Here is an 18,841-nt window from a genome sequence, read left to right on the forward strand (position 1 = left end):
TTTTTAATAAATAGCTCACCAACTCCAATTTTGGGTGTAATCGCTTGAAGACCAAAAAAGTAAATGGACCACTCTCAAAGACTAAATTTTCTTTTCCGACAGTTACCTCAACACGACCCTCTAATATAAGTACAAAATGATCCATCTAAACATAAAACAAAATTATTTAAAAATCTAGCTTAAAATATCCTATAGCTTCACAAAGTATATAGTTAATTAGTTGCAGTACTTTGGTGAAAGAAAACCAAAAATTCGAAAAGTAATATCTTTTTTATGTATCTACTTAATATAACAATTTGATTTGAAACTAATTTACAGTGAAATTCCTAGTAGTTAAATAATTAAAACATGTATATTTTAAAATCAAAATAAATGTAGGCTTGTGAATACGTATAACCCATGTATAATTATTTTCAGTATATGTGAGATGTACAAAACGCGGATTTCGGAGAACAAAATCATTTCGATTGAGTACTACTTCTCAATGCAATTTATAGTAGTAAATAAATAAAAATAACTTGTAAAATAAGAATAAAGTCTGTAATATTGTGAATTAAAATTTGAATTGCAAAATTTAGCAAAGTGTCTAATAATCACTTCTAGGAAGCATTTGTTTTCAATTCGGATACCCACCGGTTTTCCTTCTTCGTAGATAACCATTCCATCATCATTTTTTTCCTTGTTTCGAATTTTGATGTGATGAATGATGTCTTGTTTGAGAAGTCTCCGCAATAGTTTTCCGACACTTGGTCAGACTTAAAAGCGTCGATAGCTAAAAATAAAACAAACACATATGTATATAATAAAGGGTTGAAATAACCATACGTACTCCAAATTAGATAAAAATAACTGCATCAAGTATAAAACGACGAAACAAGAAGTTTTAAACTTTACTAGGTATTATGTGTGATATCGTTTTAAATTGCGAATGCGCTTCAGATCTAAAATAATCTGTAGCAAATTTCAAAAATATTCTCCCGGTTTATGTTAAACAAACAAATATTACAGTGTTGTTGCTTACTGGAAGTGAGAAACTGGAACATAGCCAAAGTTAACTGAGGCGAAATATGAATCCTGTGATTGTCACGTCGTTCCGCAAATCCAGTAAAATCTTGTTTGGTTATTTTGTGATTGTGCCTTCGGCGCTTGGATCTGTTATCGGCTATAGAAAAATACACATAAATAAAAAAAAAAATTATCAAAAATTAATCAAATATTTTCACGTACTATAAACATCCGTTTCGTCCATGATTTCCGCTTGTATCAATTCTTCTATGACATCTTCTAATGTTACCAAACCAATGGTTTCATAAAATGGATCGCCTTCTCCAGTATTATTGACGCGATGTACAAAAGCCATATGTCCCTTATTTCCTTAAAATTTCAATAATTTGAGCCAAACTAATACTAATTTACTGAATTACTTGCGAAGATGAAATTTATCAAGTGACTTAATTTTTTTTAATCGATGCAGCCTTTTTGAGAAGAAGTCAACCAAAATTCAAATTTTTGCTTACATACACACACGTATATTATTCAAAACAATTCTGAATGACTAGCAACGTCGAGAAAACATAAAATCACCAAACCGAATTGTCAGGCCAAAATATAAACAGCTTCTTATTTTTAGATAAACGATTAAGTATAAGAAAATATTCACCTTCTTTAAATTGTTTGAACATAACATCCAGTGTGACATCATCAAAGACGAAATTGCAAGAATTTTGATAAAACTGGCAAAGAGTTTTTAAAGGAGTATTATCATCAGGATCCACAAAAGCCAAATCCTTAATATACAACATTGTTACAATATTGCCGCGATTGCCTTCATATACGGGAATACGCGAATAACCTGAACAAAAAAGTAAAATGAATAAAAATCGTTGTTATTAATCATATAATTCATTGTTACCTGATTTCATAATTTCAGATACAGTTTCAAAATCAAGGATTGATTCATAATCCAACATAAACACGTCCTCAATTCGAGTCATTACTTCCGATACTGTTTTCTTGCGCAATTCTAACGCTCCAGATATAATATTTACTTCGTCCTTGTCCAAATCATTTACGTCAGTTGTCACCTGAAAATCAATAAATCTATGCATCATTGTATAATTTGTGAGATGATACGATTATAAATTCCATGAAATTCTGTGGAAGTTTTTTATATAGATGCTAACTGTGAATTGTATCTCATTGCCATGAAATGAACACAAATCTTTTGCAATTGCATACGTAATTCATTTATGGTGAGATTTGAAAAATCGATTATGTATATAAATTTAAATTTGAATGGCAATTTTTATATAATCATAACAATTGCACAATAATCATGGGTACTTAATCACCTTGACTAATTCTTTTAGACGTTCTCTGTTATAAACATTTCCGATTTCTTCGCCAAGTAAACAATCCAGCAGCTTTGAAGTTGGATAAGATAAAGGGAATGTTAAAACCATCACAGCCTTTGTAATATATATTGTTCTTGCTCCAACTTCTAAACCATGCCGGGAACAAATTGCCTGGAAACCAAAACCATAATTATAGTAAGTAATTACCTAAATTATAAAATATATAGATTGTGATTAGATAGATTAATAAAAATCTGCTGAATTTAAAATTATGAATATTATCATTTTTATTACCTGCGGAGTGATTTCTCCAAAAACGACTATAGCCAAAGTTGAAAATATAACTGCAACTAATCCTGAAGTGAGATCGTCAAGTAAAATAGTAAACGTTGAGTTCACCAGAACATTTCCTAACAATATACTACACAACAAAAAGTTTCCATGGTCCCTCACAGGCTGAATTACCCTAGCATGACGACGTTCAGCCTCTTGCCCAGTATTACACAAGATCTTCAATTCAGTTCGATCTAAGGCCATCAATCCAAGATTTAGGCCAGAAAATAATGCGGAAAAGAATAGACACACCAAAATAACCAGTATGGAAGCCCATAAAGGAATTGGACGAGTGTAAGTATCAATTAAAAGCCAAGGGTCAGATCCTTGGTGTATGAAAGGAGTAAAGCCGTCATCTGCTGCTTTGCGAGTGCATATGTAAAAAGGACCATTTTCTGGAAGAATTGCTTTTACTAAAGCAGTAGTATGAGTAACTTCTGGAAGAACCTGAAAAATTTTAATTATATTTGCTTAATCTGCCGTACTTGATATTGCGCCAGCTGATATTAAACCAGTTAACTGCGGCGCTCTCATTTAAACATGCACAATTTTTATTTCATTTTTTTCATGTCGTCAGAATGGAACCGTGACGATTATACTCGTCAATCGCAGAGTAATATGCTTTATATTTCAAAATAGCTACGGTATTCACAAATGTGCCCTAATAAACCATAAAACAGTAGTAATTAAATTATTATGAAATATCAGTAATTACAAATTTATACTTTCAATATTCCCCGAGTATGTGTTGTAGCTATGTATGAGCATATTTTACAGACAACGATGACTAATTGTGATAATAAGAAATGCCACATTGCATTTTTTCGCCCGAGATAACTAAACCAAATGTAGAAAAGATTATTATATCATGCGAAGCCTTGGCATTGAATTTCTTTTGGTATGTTTTCAAATCAAGGGTGGTCATCATGTTAAACAACGGATTGTTTTTCTTCGAAATACCTGATGAAGATGTTCATTTTGTAATATGATCGAAATGTGTTACACGAATAACTCATGTAATATTTATACTTATGATTATATAACACATGTTTATATTCATAATAATTAAACACTGTGATTGACGAGCTCGTCATGGAGAACAAGAAAAATTTTGTTAAAATCAGTGACCGACGTTTTTTTTAGATATTAAGCAAAAATATTGATTTGCAAGGTCTCACTGCCTATAATACCATGTTTTTCTGAATCAGTCCATGGCAAGAATTTGAATTTTCACTTTTGTATGTATAATATTTAATTAAATTTATTCTGTAATATCTACTTATATTAATTAAATGAGTAGAATTTAGTAATAAGATTTTCAATTATGTACAATAAACCCATCTTTTGCATCCGATGTCCAGCACTGCTCAATGAGCGGACTCAATTAACAGTGGTTTCCAACCTTTTTGTACAGCGCTCGCCCCGTTCTAATAAAGAAAACTGTTGCAGACTTCTAAATTTTTTAACTAATTAATTTAATAGTTTTTATATCATTTTAAATATTTGGTTCAAAAATAGTACCAGAAGTCCTTTTAGTCAGGCTTACTCGGGACTGGCTCCTGTGCCGGACTATCAAAAATTCCGGACTATCGGGCGGATTTTATAAAAACAATTAGGCTAATAATTAAACTATAAAATTAATAGGAAATACAAACAACATAGTTTATTTTAAATTTATCAGAATATTCATATAAATATATTAAATATTTAAAAAAATGAAAAAACATTAATTTTTCCAGCTGTTTGATAATTATGAGTAAACAAGGTCACTGCACAGTTAGGTGGTTAAATCTATTGATATATGTGTAAATCTATTGACCCTAGAATCCTTTGTAGAAAGTAAGGGCTGCGTATTTCGTAGAACATACTTCGTTCATGACCCTAGACACAAAGAAATTTACGAGAGAAAAACGAAATTTTGGAAAAAAATGGCGGACTATCGGGCATTCCAATGGGAGTGCCGGACTAAAGGGCTTTTACCGTATTTTGGAAACAGCTTAACGCCCCCTTGCAACAGATTTTTAATATATTCATGTGTATATATACGAGGTTGTTGGGTACTTTTTACCCGAATTACTAATAATTAAATTTCGCGGGTCTGGAGTGTCTGATTTCAAAATTTTTTTTTTATTTGTTGGTATACATGCCCTAAAGTATATGAAATTTTCAGCTATATTCACTGTTTACTTTGTCTGTGGTAGTCGCTAAGGTTCGACGTGTTTTTCTGAGCTCGGCGATTTTTACAATGGAGAATTTAAAATCAAAGATTTGTATTAATTTTGCGTAAAAAATGAAATAAAGTGTTGCAAAGTGCAAATTCACCAGATAGGCTCCGTGTGACTTTTTCCTATTCCCAAGTTGAAGAGACCCATGAAAGGACGGCGGTTTTCCTCGATTGAAGAAAACGCTGAGAGTGCTCAAGGACATATCAAAAAGTGAATATCAAGGGTGCTTCGAAATTGGAAAAAACGCTGGCATAAGTGTATTATATCTGGGGGGGACTACTTTGAAGGGGACCACATTAATGTAGACGAATAATAAATATTTTTTTGAAAAAACGAAAATTCCGGGTACTTTTTGAACAGACCTCGTATAATTATCCTAATTTTTCGATTATTACCGTAAACATATGAGTGGCCGGTAGAAGACAGTGACCTCCCGCCTCTCTTGCATCTCGTGTGAAACTAACCGTCGTCTCCGCTGAAAATCCGCTTCCAAACAAACGCAGAGTTACGGGCGAATCGGCCAGAACGTAGGGTGCTCCGGTGTCCGTCAGAAGGGGCTCCCGATCGGCATGCTCTGCTCGAAGACCAGTTACAATTATGCCTGACAAGTCGCGTCTTCGGAGATGGTCGGATTTTGATTTAATCTTTACACTACAGTAAATGAAATATTATTATTATAATAAAAATAGAACTTCTATGGTAAGATATTTTTTAACTTCCCGTAGGGCAAGTTATAGTAATCGCAAAAAAATCGAAAATGACAATTTTTATGTATCTTTACGTTTCAAAGGTTTCTGAACATTTTGGCATACCTCAGAAAAAATGGATGTATGTGTGTGTGTGTGTGTATGTGTGCGTGTGTGTATGTGTGTTCGAATACAAATTTTCGTCGACAATTTCGGGAACACCGATCAACCGATTTAAATAATTGAAAAAGCATTCGATTCATATTGATAAGGAGACGTGCTGATTAGTTTTTGGCGAAGGCAGGTCTAGCCGTTCCGAAGATACGGGGCATAAAGTTCCAAAAACGGTAACTCAGTTTTTAAGAGAACGGAGCGTCCGATTTTAATAATTCAAAAAAGTGAAGAAAACTAATGAAGAACTGATCAAATTTTCATAAAGGCAGGTCTAGCGTTTCGGAGATCTAATAAAAAAAGTAAAAAAAATGCCATTTGATGGCGATCAAAAATGATCATTAGACATATGCACATCAAATTATCAGATATTTTATAGAGATTTTAACAATAAGTATAAATTTTGTTTACATTCCTCTGGGTTTCGTACCAATGTTTATTTGTTAGACGGCGAGGCGGCGCTAATGCGCTTTGACATATTGTCTCTTTGCAGTTAAAGCAGTATGATTGCTTTGAAAAAAGTTCAGAATTTCCAAAATATATCAAAATAAAGAAAACATTTTTCAATATTTCAAAAAAGAAATTTTTGGTCAAATTCCTAGTTTCTCAAAAATCTAATTTTTTCGAAGTAAATTTTTTTCAAAAATGTTAATCGTTTTTAAAAAAGTAATAATTAAAACATAAGCAATCAATCACTGATTTCAACTATTAAACGTTTTTTAAAGACTTTTCTATTATTTTTTTACTCTTTTCATTTAACAAAAGCTATAATATTTCATTGTCTCTTGATTGCTATTTAAAGAAATTAAATAAATTAAACGTTATATAGGTATTTAAAACTACACCATCAATATATTATTATTATTATCAAATGACAATAAAATTAAATTCTGTATGCCATGTTATGATTTTATGGCTAAAATTCTAATATAACATTAAATCTTTTTATTTCTTATGCAATGTTTATATCAGTATCTGCATTATATGAAGTGTATTGTTAGTTAATTGCACTTTTTATAATTCGAATGAGTTTATACTGCATTTAAGATATATTATCACGCTGATTAGTCGTTTATGAGATTATATAAATATATACTATAATCAAAGTTATATATTTTGTTTGCTAATGTATATTTATAAATAACATCTTCAAACATGTGGTACGAATTAAATAAATTTTACAAATGATATTGAAAAATCGCAAAATATTATTATTTCTTTAATCTTAAGAAGTTAAGCATAGTTTTATTAATATTAAACAATTTTAGACTAAAAATATTAAATACATAATATTTAACTTAATTTTAGTTCTGCTTTGAGCGTATATATTTGCTTTGCAAATTGCATTTGGTATTCTAAAAATAATTCAATGAAAGCATATTTAAATGTAGAAAAACATTATTAATTTTTTAATGCAAATTTTTAAAAAACATTTTCTTAAAATATGAATTATATCGATACACTTGCAAAACTGCTTAATTATTTTTATCATTTATATTTATACTACAAACTCAGTTCATTTTAATATTGAAATACATAACATGAAGTATATTTAATTAATTCATTCAAATTTGATATTATCTAATATTTTTTAAAATATTTCTTACTAAATAACTAAATTCCAGCACAGTTAATTACCATTGTAATTTATTAATAAAAATGCCAATTTATATAAAAGTATTTATAATTTGTCCGTCCCTGACGGTCCAGAAAATAATAAGTTAGTAATAATTATCGTTAAAAACTATTGTTCGTAAGGCATCTCTTGAGAAGAACGGGACAGTACAAGCATGTTCAAGATCTGCAAATTTTTCTCATATTTTTCAGACATTTTATCCAAATTGCCAATGTGGTCTTCATACAATTTAATACTCTCAGCAGAAATGTGCAAGTTATCTATGGTCTGAAATGAATGTAATTTACCTAACGACTCCCTCATACTGGTACATACGGATGCGATCTCCATTTATCAGACCCTGCAGAAATATTTTTGGTTTCCAGTTTGTCAGCTGCCTGTATCATCACTATCATCACTGCCCGTAAATTATTCTCTAATTGCTCATCCACAAGATTTAAAGAATCTTGCAAATTTTCTGACATTTTGTCTAACTTTTCTAATTCCTTGCTTAGTATGGACAATTCAGAATACTGCGCAGTGTTGGCTTTTACTTGTTTCCTTTCGTTTTCCAAGACACTTATTTTCATTTCATTTTGAGAACTATTAATTTCCATTTGCTTTTCCATGACAGTATCGAGTACACACCTTTGTAGCATTTCTGAAAACGATGAATGATATTCTTGTTCGTTTTCTGAGCTGTTTTCGGTGTTATTGAAAACTGAATGATCCAGGAAAACTTTGCGTTTCTTCTGCGGCCTCTGAACCGTCGAGCAAGCACGTGGTGAAGCATAGAAAGTCGAATCCAAACATGTAAGTTCATTAGACGAACTGCTGGAATTGTTGTTATTATTGTTATAATTTGATTTCTGGACAGTATTATTGTTATAACGCCTTTGAGCTGTTCTTGGTGCCACCGCAGTCCCATACGGGGGTACCATTTTGGGAACTCTCATCCTTGGCATTGCAGACCGACGTAGTACACAACTTACTTTAACATCAAATGAAAATGAATCATCAATTTCATAGTGTGTCACAAATAAATGCAGAAGTATTACCACAATCGACAAAATATATTTAAATATCAACATAGATAGAGCGCTGATATATAATTTATTAACACTTCCTATGTTTTATTCAAATTTATGTAATTTATCATCTAAACTCAAAGTACAAAAGAATAAATTTAAGTACTACATCCAGTGGTATAGTTTTTTACGGTGATGAAAGTGAAAAATATATTAATTAAATTATTACTGGTCTTGAAATAAGTCAAAAATAGTTGATGAATTTACCACAAAATAGTTTTATAGATTAAACATTGATTTTTTTTTCAATTTTCATTTTTGCATCTGCCTGTTTATAAAATAGTATATTCAATTAATTATTGCATGTTTATGACTACCCAATTATTGAAGTAAAAATTTAAGTAGCTATCATCAAATAGTAAGAACTTATTATAGTAAGAACTATTATTTATATGTAATATTTTAAATTCAAAACGCTTATTGCTTTGATCTGGACAATAAATAGGTGAACCACAATTTTTCTTAAATCAGAACAAAACTAGTGGGGTGGGTGGCATCGTGCCTTAAGGAAAATTGCTGGAACTTCCCGTACCGTAACGAAATGTTCGAGGAGTACTGAATGTTTTCAAATAGATTATTATATATATTATAACATTGTCTAATATTTATAAGAATTATATAAACTGAATTGCAAAGTTAAAATTATTTGATTAAAGTATATTAGAACTATAGTCAGAATTAAAAATAAAATCTGAATAATTTTCGATATACAAAAAAATTATAAAAAAAAAATTGAACAAAATTTTTTTTTTCCAAAATCAATTATTTTGTTAAGACAAGCAGAAAGTTCTTTGAATCATTCAAATCGGACGCTTAGTTCTCTCAAAACTGCCATTTTTTACATATTTAGCTCCGTATCTTCAAATGGCTGGGCCTGCCTTTGCCAAAACTAATAAACACTTCTCCCAATCATTACTAATTGAATGTTTTTTAGATCATTCAAATCGGATACTCCGTTCTCTCAAAACTCGATTTCTATCTTCTGCACTCTTTGCTCCGATCCCGAACGGCTGGACCTGCCTTAGCCAAAAACTAATCACTCTTTTCCCTATCGATGGAATCGAATGTTTTTTTGAACCATTCAAATCGGTTGATCCGTGCGCCACACACATCCATTTTTTCTGAGGTATGCCAAAATGTTCAGAAACCTTCAAAACGTCGAGAAATGTAAAAATTTTCAATTCCGATTTTCGGCCCATTACAATAACTTACCCTACGGGAAGTTAAAATATAGCATTGTGACTATAACTTCAATTGTATTACATTTTTATATGTCATTTCATTATAATTATTTCTTGAATACACTAAATAATCATTGTTCATATTAGCATTACAGAAAAATAGGTTAACAAGATAAGTTTTAAAATAGAATGCGATATATTGATCTTAGCTTTTATGAAGGAATTGCTGTAATATAATGTAATGTAAAGAACTGCAAATGCTAAAGACGGGTTTAAAAAATCAATAGTTTGGCCAATTAGTATCTAACATGTTCGCTATTTTCTGACCTATTATGTAAGAATCTTTTTATATATAAAATCTATAAGAATATAATCTATTCATATGGTCACCAGTCGGGGTCACCACTTTGACTAATATATAGAAACTATAAATGTTGACTCATTCTCCTAGAAATATACAGGAACTTTTACCAATATGTGCAATACAATACAATTTTAAGTAATTATAATTAAATATGTTTCAACTCCGATCAAAACAACTCGCATATTTGCCTTTAAGTACTTTATGGATAAAGCAATATATCATGGCAGAACATTTTGTATTAATCAATTAATAAGGCAATTCTTTATGACAAATACAATTCAAGCTCGTTGATGTCATGCCTTCGAGTCCAGCAAATCAATTGAAAACTCATTGCATTGTCACCGAATGCCGTATTTGAATAAAACGCCTCTACAAAGCAAGAATTAACATGTGATGTCATATATTTTTATAAATATTTAAGACATTTTATCAAATTTTATTGAGACTTATTTTCGAGGCTCAGTGGTAAGAGATTTGACTTTGCACTTGTATCAAGTAGTAGTAGATCTTTGATTTTAAGTGAAAATCTGGTATCATGCTGCTTGATACCGAGCTGGTATCTAGTTAACTGGCTCTAGTTAACAATTTAGATAACTTCACAGCTGATTTCTTTCTTATTATGGGTTCATCGGAACGGGTTTTATATCGGTATTTCTAATTTAGCACAAATAATAATTAGTAAAAACAACGTTAATTACTATTTAATGAAATAGTTTAAAAGTTAAAATATTACGTGTAAATTGTCTTAATTAGTCTGACCGGCATGAATGGTATATCTTAATCTATTATGACTAATAACTTTATAAACATAGAAGGAAATCCAGTGCGGTATTTTATTTTTGAGAAAACATTATTTATACTTAATAATGTATATGGTTTTGAAGAATATTGAAAGAAGTTTAACAAAATATATATAGAAATTCTATTATAATGTATCTGCAATAAAATGATATTTTAGTGATTTTAAAAATAATTAATCGTTCAAAAGTATTTAATATAACTCATTGTCAATGGTTTCCAAACATTTTGTACCCATGTCGACATTTAAAAAAAGCGCTACCTTAAATTAATATTTTAAATAAATAATATTTTAAGTCAAAATGTATATAAAAAATAAGTATCATAAGTATAAAATAATCAAAATGTAATAACTTCAAACGCAAAGGTTGTTTTGAAATTCGCGGCAAGGATTGCGTATTAAGTACACCATTTTCCTGATCCATTTTTTTTTGATAACCATTCGACTTTTTTGGTTTGTATTGTAAACTAGCTGTAAGTGGAATTCTGTCTTAAGGCAATTAGGGCATCGTGCCTTAAGGCAAATTGCTGGAACTTCCCGTACGGCAATTCAAAATTCGAGTAATTAAAAATAATCAATAAAAGTTGATCAATGATTTGAAACTTTTAATAGATTTTCGAACCATATTAAATCATTCTATCTTAAATCGTTTATTTTGGAATATTTTGGAAATTCTGAACTTTTTTTCAAAGCAATCGTACTGCTTTAACTGCATAAAGACGAAATATCAAAGCGCGTAAGCGCCGCGTGGCCGTCTAACGCGTAAACATTGGTACGGAACCCATAGGAATGTTTACACTTATTGTTAAAATGATAATTTGTTGTGCAAATGTCTAATGTTCATTTTTGACCGCCAGATGACTCATTTTTTTACTTTTTCCTCCATATCTCCTAAGTCGTTGGACCTGCCTTTCCAAAAATTTGAACAGTTCTTCATTTAGTCAATACAAATAAAATGTTTTTGGAATTATTCAAATCGGACGCTCCGTTCTCTTAAAAACTGAGTTACTGTTTTGGGCACTTTTTGCCCCGTATCTTCGGAACGGCTAGACCTGCCTTCGCCAAAAACTAATCAGCAAGTCTCCTTATCAATACGAATCGAATGTTTTTTGAATTATTCAAATCGGTTGATCCGTGTTCCCGAAATCGTCGATGAAAATTTGTATCCGCACATTCATACATACACGCACACACACACACATACATTTTTTCTAAGGTATGCCAAAATGTTTAGAAATCTCTGAAACGTAAAGATATATACAAATTTTCATTTTCGATTTTTTTGTGATTACTATAACTAGCCCTACGGGAAGTTAATAATATTTTAGAAACATCTAAATACTCTTGCCAAATTTTGTGCTCCCTTGGTTAGGAAAAACATATTTTCGATATACATTACTTAAAAACACTAAGACTAAATCAATTAAGACTAATCTAGAAATTAAGACTAAATAGTTTAAGCAAAACCACAATCTATCATAAATAGGCACGCCTATCAATGACTTTGTGTACAATTACTATCTCACATGTTTTTTTGCTGATAACATCACTCATGCGAGTCGAGTTTTGATTAATTTACAATTACCTTTGATTCTTCAAATGTATGACATCAGAAAATATTGCATTATCTTGATTTTCTCCAAAAATTTGCAAACAAAACGAATCCGCATGTTCCACAACGAATTCGGCGAGGCCAGTATCTGGTTCGACGAAAGTTAAATTGAAAATCGGTACATGGTTGTTGAAGGAAGCACTATTTGGTGATTCACTACACTCTAGATCACTTTTAGGAAACACAAAGGCACTTACATCACTTAATAACAAACTCCCTGAAATTTGTATTAACACTTTTTCTAAATCATTGTTTACTTTAGTAACATTGATAACTTTCACTGAAGTCGCGCTAGAACTTGCGAATGTGAAACACGTAAAACATAAGATAGAAACAAACGTTCTTGACATTCTAAATTTGAATAATATTTTAACACTAGGTTTTTATTATTTTAAATGTTCGCTATTTCATAAATTCGATGTTAAAAAATAATTAGCGGTAGTAATACGAAATGACATATCTTTGCCTATGTACACTATCAGTTAAAAACGTTTCAGCTCAACACACATACTGATACCGACTAAAAACATGTGCACTATACCGTGTGTGCGTCGTCACGTGCCCTAAGACGTAATTTCCAGCGGAATGTTATTTGCCTCACAGTCAGGGGAATAAAGACTTCATAGGGCTTTATGAACACATTGATTTAATCCTTGCTTAATTTACACAAACACTTGCTGGCTTTACTTCAATCATTTCATTATCACAATCTTCAATGCAAATTAGTATATAAAAGTGAACTATGCTAAATTCCAATTAAGAAAAGTGATGTCTGAAGGTTGTCTGCCTGCCTTTAAGGGGCTCTTTGAATAAAAATTTATTTAACATTACACTCGTTTTCCATTTTTTGGCTAACTGATCTATTAAATCATTTATATTAATTCAATTATACATTTACTTTTTTTAAAATTTCCGCATATAAAGAAAATTTGGTGTGTTTATATTAACTTGTACTTTCGCACTACAGATCCGGCGGGAATTTTGATTAACACATATTTTGTCCAATTCAGGTGAAAAATAAATTCAAAAATCAAACTACTGGTGAGCACCATCACCATTTTTTTAACCAATAATCAAAATCTTTACGTTGGGGTTTATTTATTCACAATGCCTGCAGAATTACGTTATTCTTATATAATATTTTTTATTTATATAAAATGGTTGAAAATACAATCAATGTTTCAAATTCATATCAAAAAAAATGTAGGTAGATAATTATGCTGATTATTATTTATTTTTACGATAATAATACATTTGGCTTTAATCCATTTATTTCATAAAGGATCGATAAAATGCCAATAAATCAACCAAAATTTTTAACAAAATATTAAGTGCTTAATGAATATTTGTGTCAATTTACATAAAAGGGTCATATATTTATACTTAAAATAAAAAATTAAATAAACTAATTTCATTCGTGATTTCAAGAAAGATCAATTGCTTTGTCAAATATAGTTAGGTTAGTACCTATCTCTTGAATAAGAACGACTTCTTGGTTTGCGAGAGTTGCTCCTCGATCGCCTCCTTGGTGAACGCGACCTATAAAGATAAACTTTTAGTTTAAAAAAAAATAAATATGTTTTTAATAGAATAATTGATATATAAAGCAACCACACTGTATAATATAATGTCCAGGTAAAATGTTTGTTCAAACAGCTCTAGTAAAATACATATATCTTAAATGTAAGATATGAATAGTAAATTAACTATAATGTTAAGAATTACATCAACGATAATTCAATCCGAGTGTTTATATCTTATATTCAAGAAAATGTTAGTTGGTGTTAACTATAAATAGATGAATAATTATAATAGAAGAGATGAATTTAAAATAAACTCATAATCCTATTTCCTATACTCACTTATATAGTAATAACTTTTACCAAACGAAAATTATAAGAATATTGAATATTTAACAGTTATCAAAGCTGTCTGAATTTAGCGCTATAGCTAAATGACTAATAAAAAATGACTAGTTGAAGTTTTAACTAATTATAAAAAAGTCTATAAATGATGGTATTTGCACATGATGCTTGGTGTATAGATAAAAGCAATATTTATTCATTATATTCTAGTGTAATACGGTATAATCACTAAAAACTTCATCTAAAAACTCATGCTCAAGTGTAAATATCATCATAAATAGAACCCATAAAATTATTCAGTATAAATACATAAATACCAATGAATGGCTTTACTGTAACCATATAAAGGTGTATAATTATACATATATTCAGTACTTTCAAACCGCATGATGTGTTGATGTTAAAGTTGTATTGGGGATCAGCCAAGTTGCATTAAAGATGAATAAATAAAGATGTATCCAACAGGAGTCAGATGGATGGTGCAACCAATGTTGTTGGTTCATCTCAAATGGCTGGACATGTTGTCATGGGCGAAAGTGGTTGTCATAATTTTGAAAGACGGGTTGTTACTTCTATAGAAATTAACTGGTAGCAAAGACCAGTATTTACAGGCTGCTAAAGTACGTGTTAAATGACAAAGTGCCTATACATTAGAAAAGAAATATTTCAGTAATCTGATAAGATTAACCATCAGAATCTAATAAGATATTTTGTTTGAGAAATATACATATTACCACATGTAAGAAAACATATAAAAGCCTGTATTGACTTCCAAAATAAATAATTCAAATATTATACGTGAAAGATTAATTAATGAGCTTAATGAATGTATGTTTTCATATACAAATAAAATATTGGGTATGTGAATTGAGTAGTATGTTGTGTTTAAGTACCTAGAACGCCTCCTGGAACCTCTTGATGAATTCATTCTACGAGATCTACCTGAAGACATTTCAACTTTGACATGTGTTCCACAGCAACGGCTGTAAATAAATATATTCAACAATTATTGAAACGATAATATATAACTGAAAAAAAATATTTACTAATAATACCTAATATTTTACCAAAATATAGCAAATGATATAAAAATTTAATAGTACATATGCTGCCATTTTCATCGTTTCAATAATAACTTCAGGAAAATAATTATCATTCTATTATTGGTATATTTCAACTATAAACAAGAAAATCAATGTTTTGTCTACTCACGTTCCATCAAGACCCCTCACAGCATCCTGAGCATCCCTTGGATCCTCGTATTCTACAAAAGCAAATCCTGGTGGATTTCTAGCAACCCACACATTGCGCAAAGGGCCATATTTACTAAAATGAGTCTCAATATCATGTTTAGTAGCTGAAGAGCCTAAATTTCCAATGTAAACTTTGCACGAAAGATCCCACTCACGGTATCTTGACATCTGTAATAGTATTGTAGCTTAATTGTAAGAGATATGAACAACAAAATTCAAAAAGAGGATAAAAGAGAATTAATTGTACTTACTTTGAATTTTTTATGAATAATATTGCTTGAAAATCAATTATTTAATGCGCAATTCGATTTTATTCCAGAAGCGCATAGAACAGCTGTCAAACGGTCTGACAGAAAATTTACCGATTGTCATTGATTATACACAAAATGGATGGATGCGTGTATTTTGCTTTTTTATCTAGGTCAATAATTGTTATTATTTTCTTTATACAGTATAAATATTTATATACAGAATAATTATTTGTTGTAATAAAATAATGATAATTATACATATATGTATATCCTATTTCCGGTCAATTAAGAGATCAATATATATTGCATGACAATTTTCTCAACGACTTATAGATTTAAACATATAAGTATATCATCATATTCTTATTGTATAGAGATTTAAATCTCCTTTATTTAAGAAAAGTTATTAAATGTTTTATGTTTTTGCGTTAGGTTAAATCAAAAACATAATTCAATTGAAAATTAATAAGGGATTGGTTTAAAAAACAAAACATAGACTTCATAAATTTATTTATGCCAAAAAACACAGATTATTAATACAAAATAGTATAATATAATTAAATAATTATGTCTACTTGTCAAGAAATCAACAGATACTTAATACTAGAATTACTTGGGTAACTTTGTATTTACTGTAGATCAACAGTAAATAAATAATTTATTTAATACTCCTTAAATTACAGATATAGATCGTCCAAAATTAGCTCTAGTCTGCAGATTTGGTTCTTTGAGTTCATTTTGTAAAATTGCTGGATGAAATGCAATTTCTGGTGTTTGTATATCATTATTCACATTTTCTAATTTTTGATCATTTGTTGCTAAAGCTTCTTCTTTGTCAAATTCAGTAACACTGATATTGGGAACTGCGCTAATAACTTCTTTCAAAATAGCTTCTCGCTGCATTTGCAACTTCTGGAAAACAAAAGGAAATGAATACAAAATTTGAATTCAATTTATTTACATTTTACTGAAATGTATTATCTACAATGTTTTTAGGATTAGCTATCCGCAACATTGGTGCATTAAATAAAATACAAGCCATTAGAAATAGAGAAAATTATTCACACATTTTATACCATTATTATTATTAATTGTTTGTTTATTTGGCTTTGAACCCATCTCAAGAGTCTTAAGAGCTGTTATTGATGATACATATGCTTTTTTGAAGGAAATCCATTTTGCCTTCATCTAATTTATCTACATTTGATGCTTTTTTATTGGTAGAGTTGAATCTGTCAATGTAGAGAAAGGGCATTTTCACTCAGAAACATATTTTCTTCTATATTTTCAACCTATAATTTTGTTAGTTGATATCAGGCTGTCCAATGTGGGTATCAAAACTGGTACTTTAGATTTGAAAGCCAAAGCTATTACCACAGTGCCACGAGTAAGCCCATAAAATTAAATTAGATAAATTTCGTCATCATTTAGACGTAACATGATGACGTAAAGTGATCGCGTATCAATACCTAACAAGAGAAACTAAAGCTTTAAAATGAACGTAAATAAACAATGAACTGATTTATATTGAGAAACTGTGAAAACAAACGATTTTATCCACAATCTTTGGTTTTGAAATATTTTGCTAAATGGAATTTCACTGAAATTTACTAGAAAAAGGAGGAACACATTTTTGGTCAGAAATATGGGTACGATATATGATAAGAATCCATTAGGACTTCTGGTACCACAATAAGATCTTGCAACTTACTCTAGCTCTTGCTTTGTCTTTTCTTGCTGTGTATAAAACCCAGGCAGTATAGAGAACCATGATGAGAGCAGGAACAATAATACCAGCAACTACTACCGTTCTCCTGATCCAGGCATGATAAATTGCCAAACCTATCAAACCTAAAGCAATCACAGTGGCTACTGCTCTTCCAGTCGTTCGACGTTCTTCCTAATAAAAAAAGTATTTTAAATTTGAAAAAAAAATTAAATGTGATTTTTATCACTCATTTTAATTATATTTGAAAATTCTACTATGCCAATATATTAAATAAATATCTAAATCATCAAACAGTAGTTGCCTGTGTCACCTTACTATCCTGTATTGTTCATACTTTAACAAGTCCGTATTTGAACATGTCATAAAACATTTATAAATCAAAAAAGAAACTTAATGATACATTTTCCAGATTGATTTTATACGTTGTAAAAATTATAGAGTTTTGGATTGAATTTTAGTAAATATTTATGTAATAAAATGCGTTTTTATGACTCGCAGAATGCCAAACATCGTTGAACAAATATACAGGCAAAATAGCTCGAAATTTCAAGTACAAAAGCGTTTCGTCATCATCAGTTACTAAGAAATGTAGAACAATGATTGTTGATCATTAAATTCAGGAGATAAATTAAAATGCAAACTTTTATAATGGATAAATATATAGAGTTAATAATAGTTTCTTTTGATCAATAGGTTTTCAAAAATACAGTTGATTTTTTTTTTGACTTCGATGAATCTGATCTTTTCATCAATTTCTTTTGCTAAGCGGATTAAAATATTGCCAAAATCTTAAAATATTTGATTAATCTAAATTTAATAAAACTTCTTAACTTGTTCAATTACCATGTAAAATAATAGTTCAGTAAATCACAATCATGAATATATGTTCTTTAAGCATACATTGGTATTTATATTTAAATTTTTCTTATAGTGAGTTTTATTACTTGTACATATAATTTATATTGATATATCAAAGAAACAGTTTTCAATGTTTACCAATTCTTTATTTCCGATTAATGGATTAGGTTAGTTTATGACAAGATATTTATACAATTTTGAAAGTTAAAAAAAACGTATTTCTGAATATAACTGACATTCTTTTTATTGGCAGAAAATTGAAATTTTATTGCAGATATTATGATCGAATATCCGCTGTTCAAATGATTAAATTTAGCAAAGTCTAAATAAAATAAAATAAAAAATGCCTTTACAGAAAATGAATCATGTGGAAATGTAAGTCAATGGTAATCGAGCTTTTTATAGGTCAAGTTATTTTTTGATGTATAATATTATAAATTTATTTTAATTTATTTAA

General features: G+C 29.8%; 2 protein-coding genes and 1 pseudogene across 3 annotated transcripts in view; all 3 read right to left on the minus strand.

Annotated features, from left to right (window-relative positions):
• Positions 1–12,792, minus strand: part of LOC113370387 — a 14,387-nt pseudogene extending 1,595 nt beyond the window's left edge.
• A 973-nt stretch (positions 12,793–13,765) lies between these two features.
• On the minus strand, positions 13,766–15,923 carry LOC113370090 (RNA-binding protein 1-like). Of its 2 annotated transcripts, XR_003366554.1 has the most exons (5): positions 15,798–15,923; positions 15,506–15,714; positions 15,187–15,276; positions 14,669–14,936; positions 13,860–13,967 (listed from the first exon to the last, which is right to left on the minus strand). XR_003366554.1 is itself a non-coding variant. In XM_026610754.1 (4 exons), the coding sequence occupies exons 2-4, from the start codon at positions 15,712–15,714 to the stop codon at positions 13,889–13,891; spliced, it is 378 nt and encodes a 125-aa protein (XP_026466539.1). In that variant the 5' UTR covers positions 15,798–15,923; the 3' UTR covers positions 13,766–13,888. The 2 variants fall into 2 exon arrangements, 1 of the variants encoding a protein (XP_026466539.1); XM_026610754.1 differs by lacking the exon at positions 14,669–14,936 and having other exon boundaries at positions 13,766–13,967.
• Positions 15,924–16,469: 546 nt separating this feature from the next.
• Positions 16,470–18,841, minus strand: part of LOC113370391 — a 3,850-nt gene continuing 1,478 nt past the window's right edge. The window contains exons 2-3 of the mRNA XM_026611056.1: positions 17,509–17,697; positions 16,470–16,709 (exon numbers count right to left, since the gene is read on the minus strand). Coding sequence (XP_026466841.1) covers positions 16,470–16,709; positions 17,509–17,697 — 429 coding nt within the window. The remainder of the gene's footprint in view (positions 16,710–17,508; positions 17,698–18,841) is intronic.

Source organism: Ctenocephalides felis, unplaced genomic scaffold (genome assembly GCF_003426905.1).
Source record: "Ctenocephalides felis isolate EL2017-DRISC unplaced genomic scaffold, ASM342690v1 CF-g0.4_SCAFFOLD_01492, whole genome shotgun sequence".
Classification (NCBI taxonomy): Eukaryota; Metazoa; Arthropoda; class Insecta; order Siphonaptera; family Pulicidae; genus Ctenocephalides; species Ctenocephalides felis.

What these genes read in the sequence shown, in the direction of transcription:
- LOC113370090 (XM_026610754.1), bottom strand. Translation starts at nt 15,714, where the DNA reads ATGTCAAGATACCGTGAGTGGGATCTTTCGTGCAAAGTTTACATTGGA. An exon ending in GTGAGGGGTCTTGATGGAAC is followed by an intron (nt 15,277 to 15,505) that starts GTGAGTAGACAA and finishes ATTTATTTACAG; the next exon opens with CCGTTGCTGTGGAACACATG. An exon ending in GGTTCCAGGAGGCGTTCTAG is followed by an intron (nt 13,968 to 15,186) that starts GTACTTAAACAC and finishes TTATCTTTATAG; the next exon opens with GTCGCGTTCACCAAGGAGGC.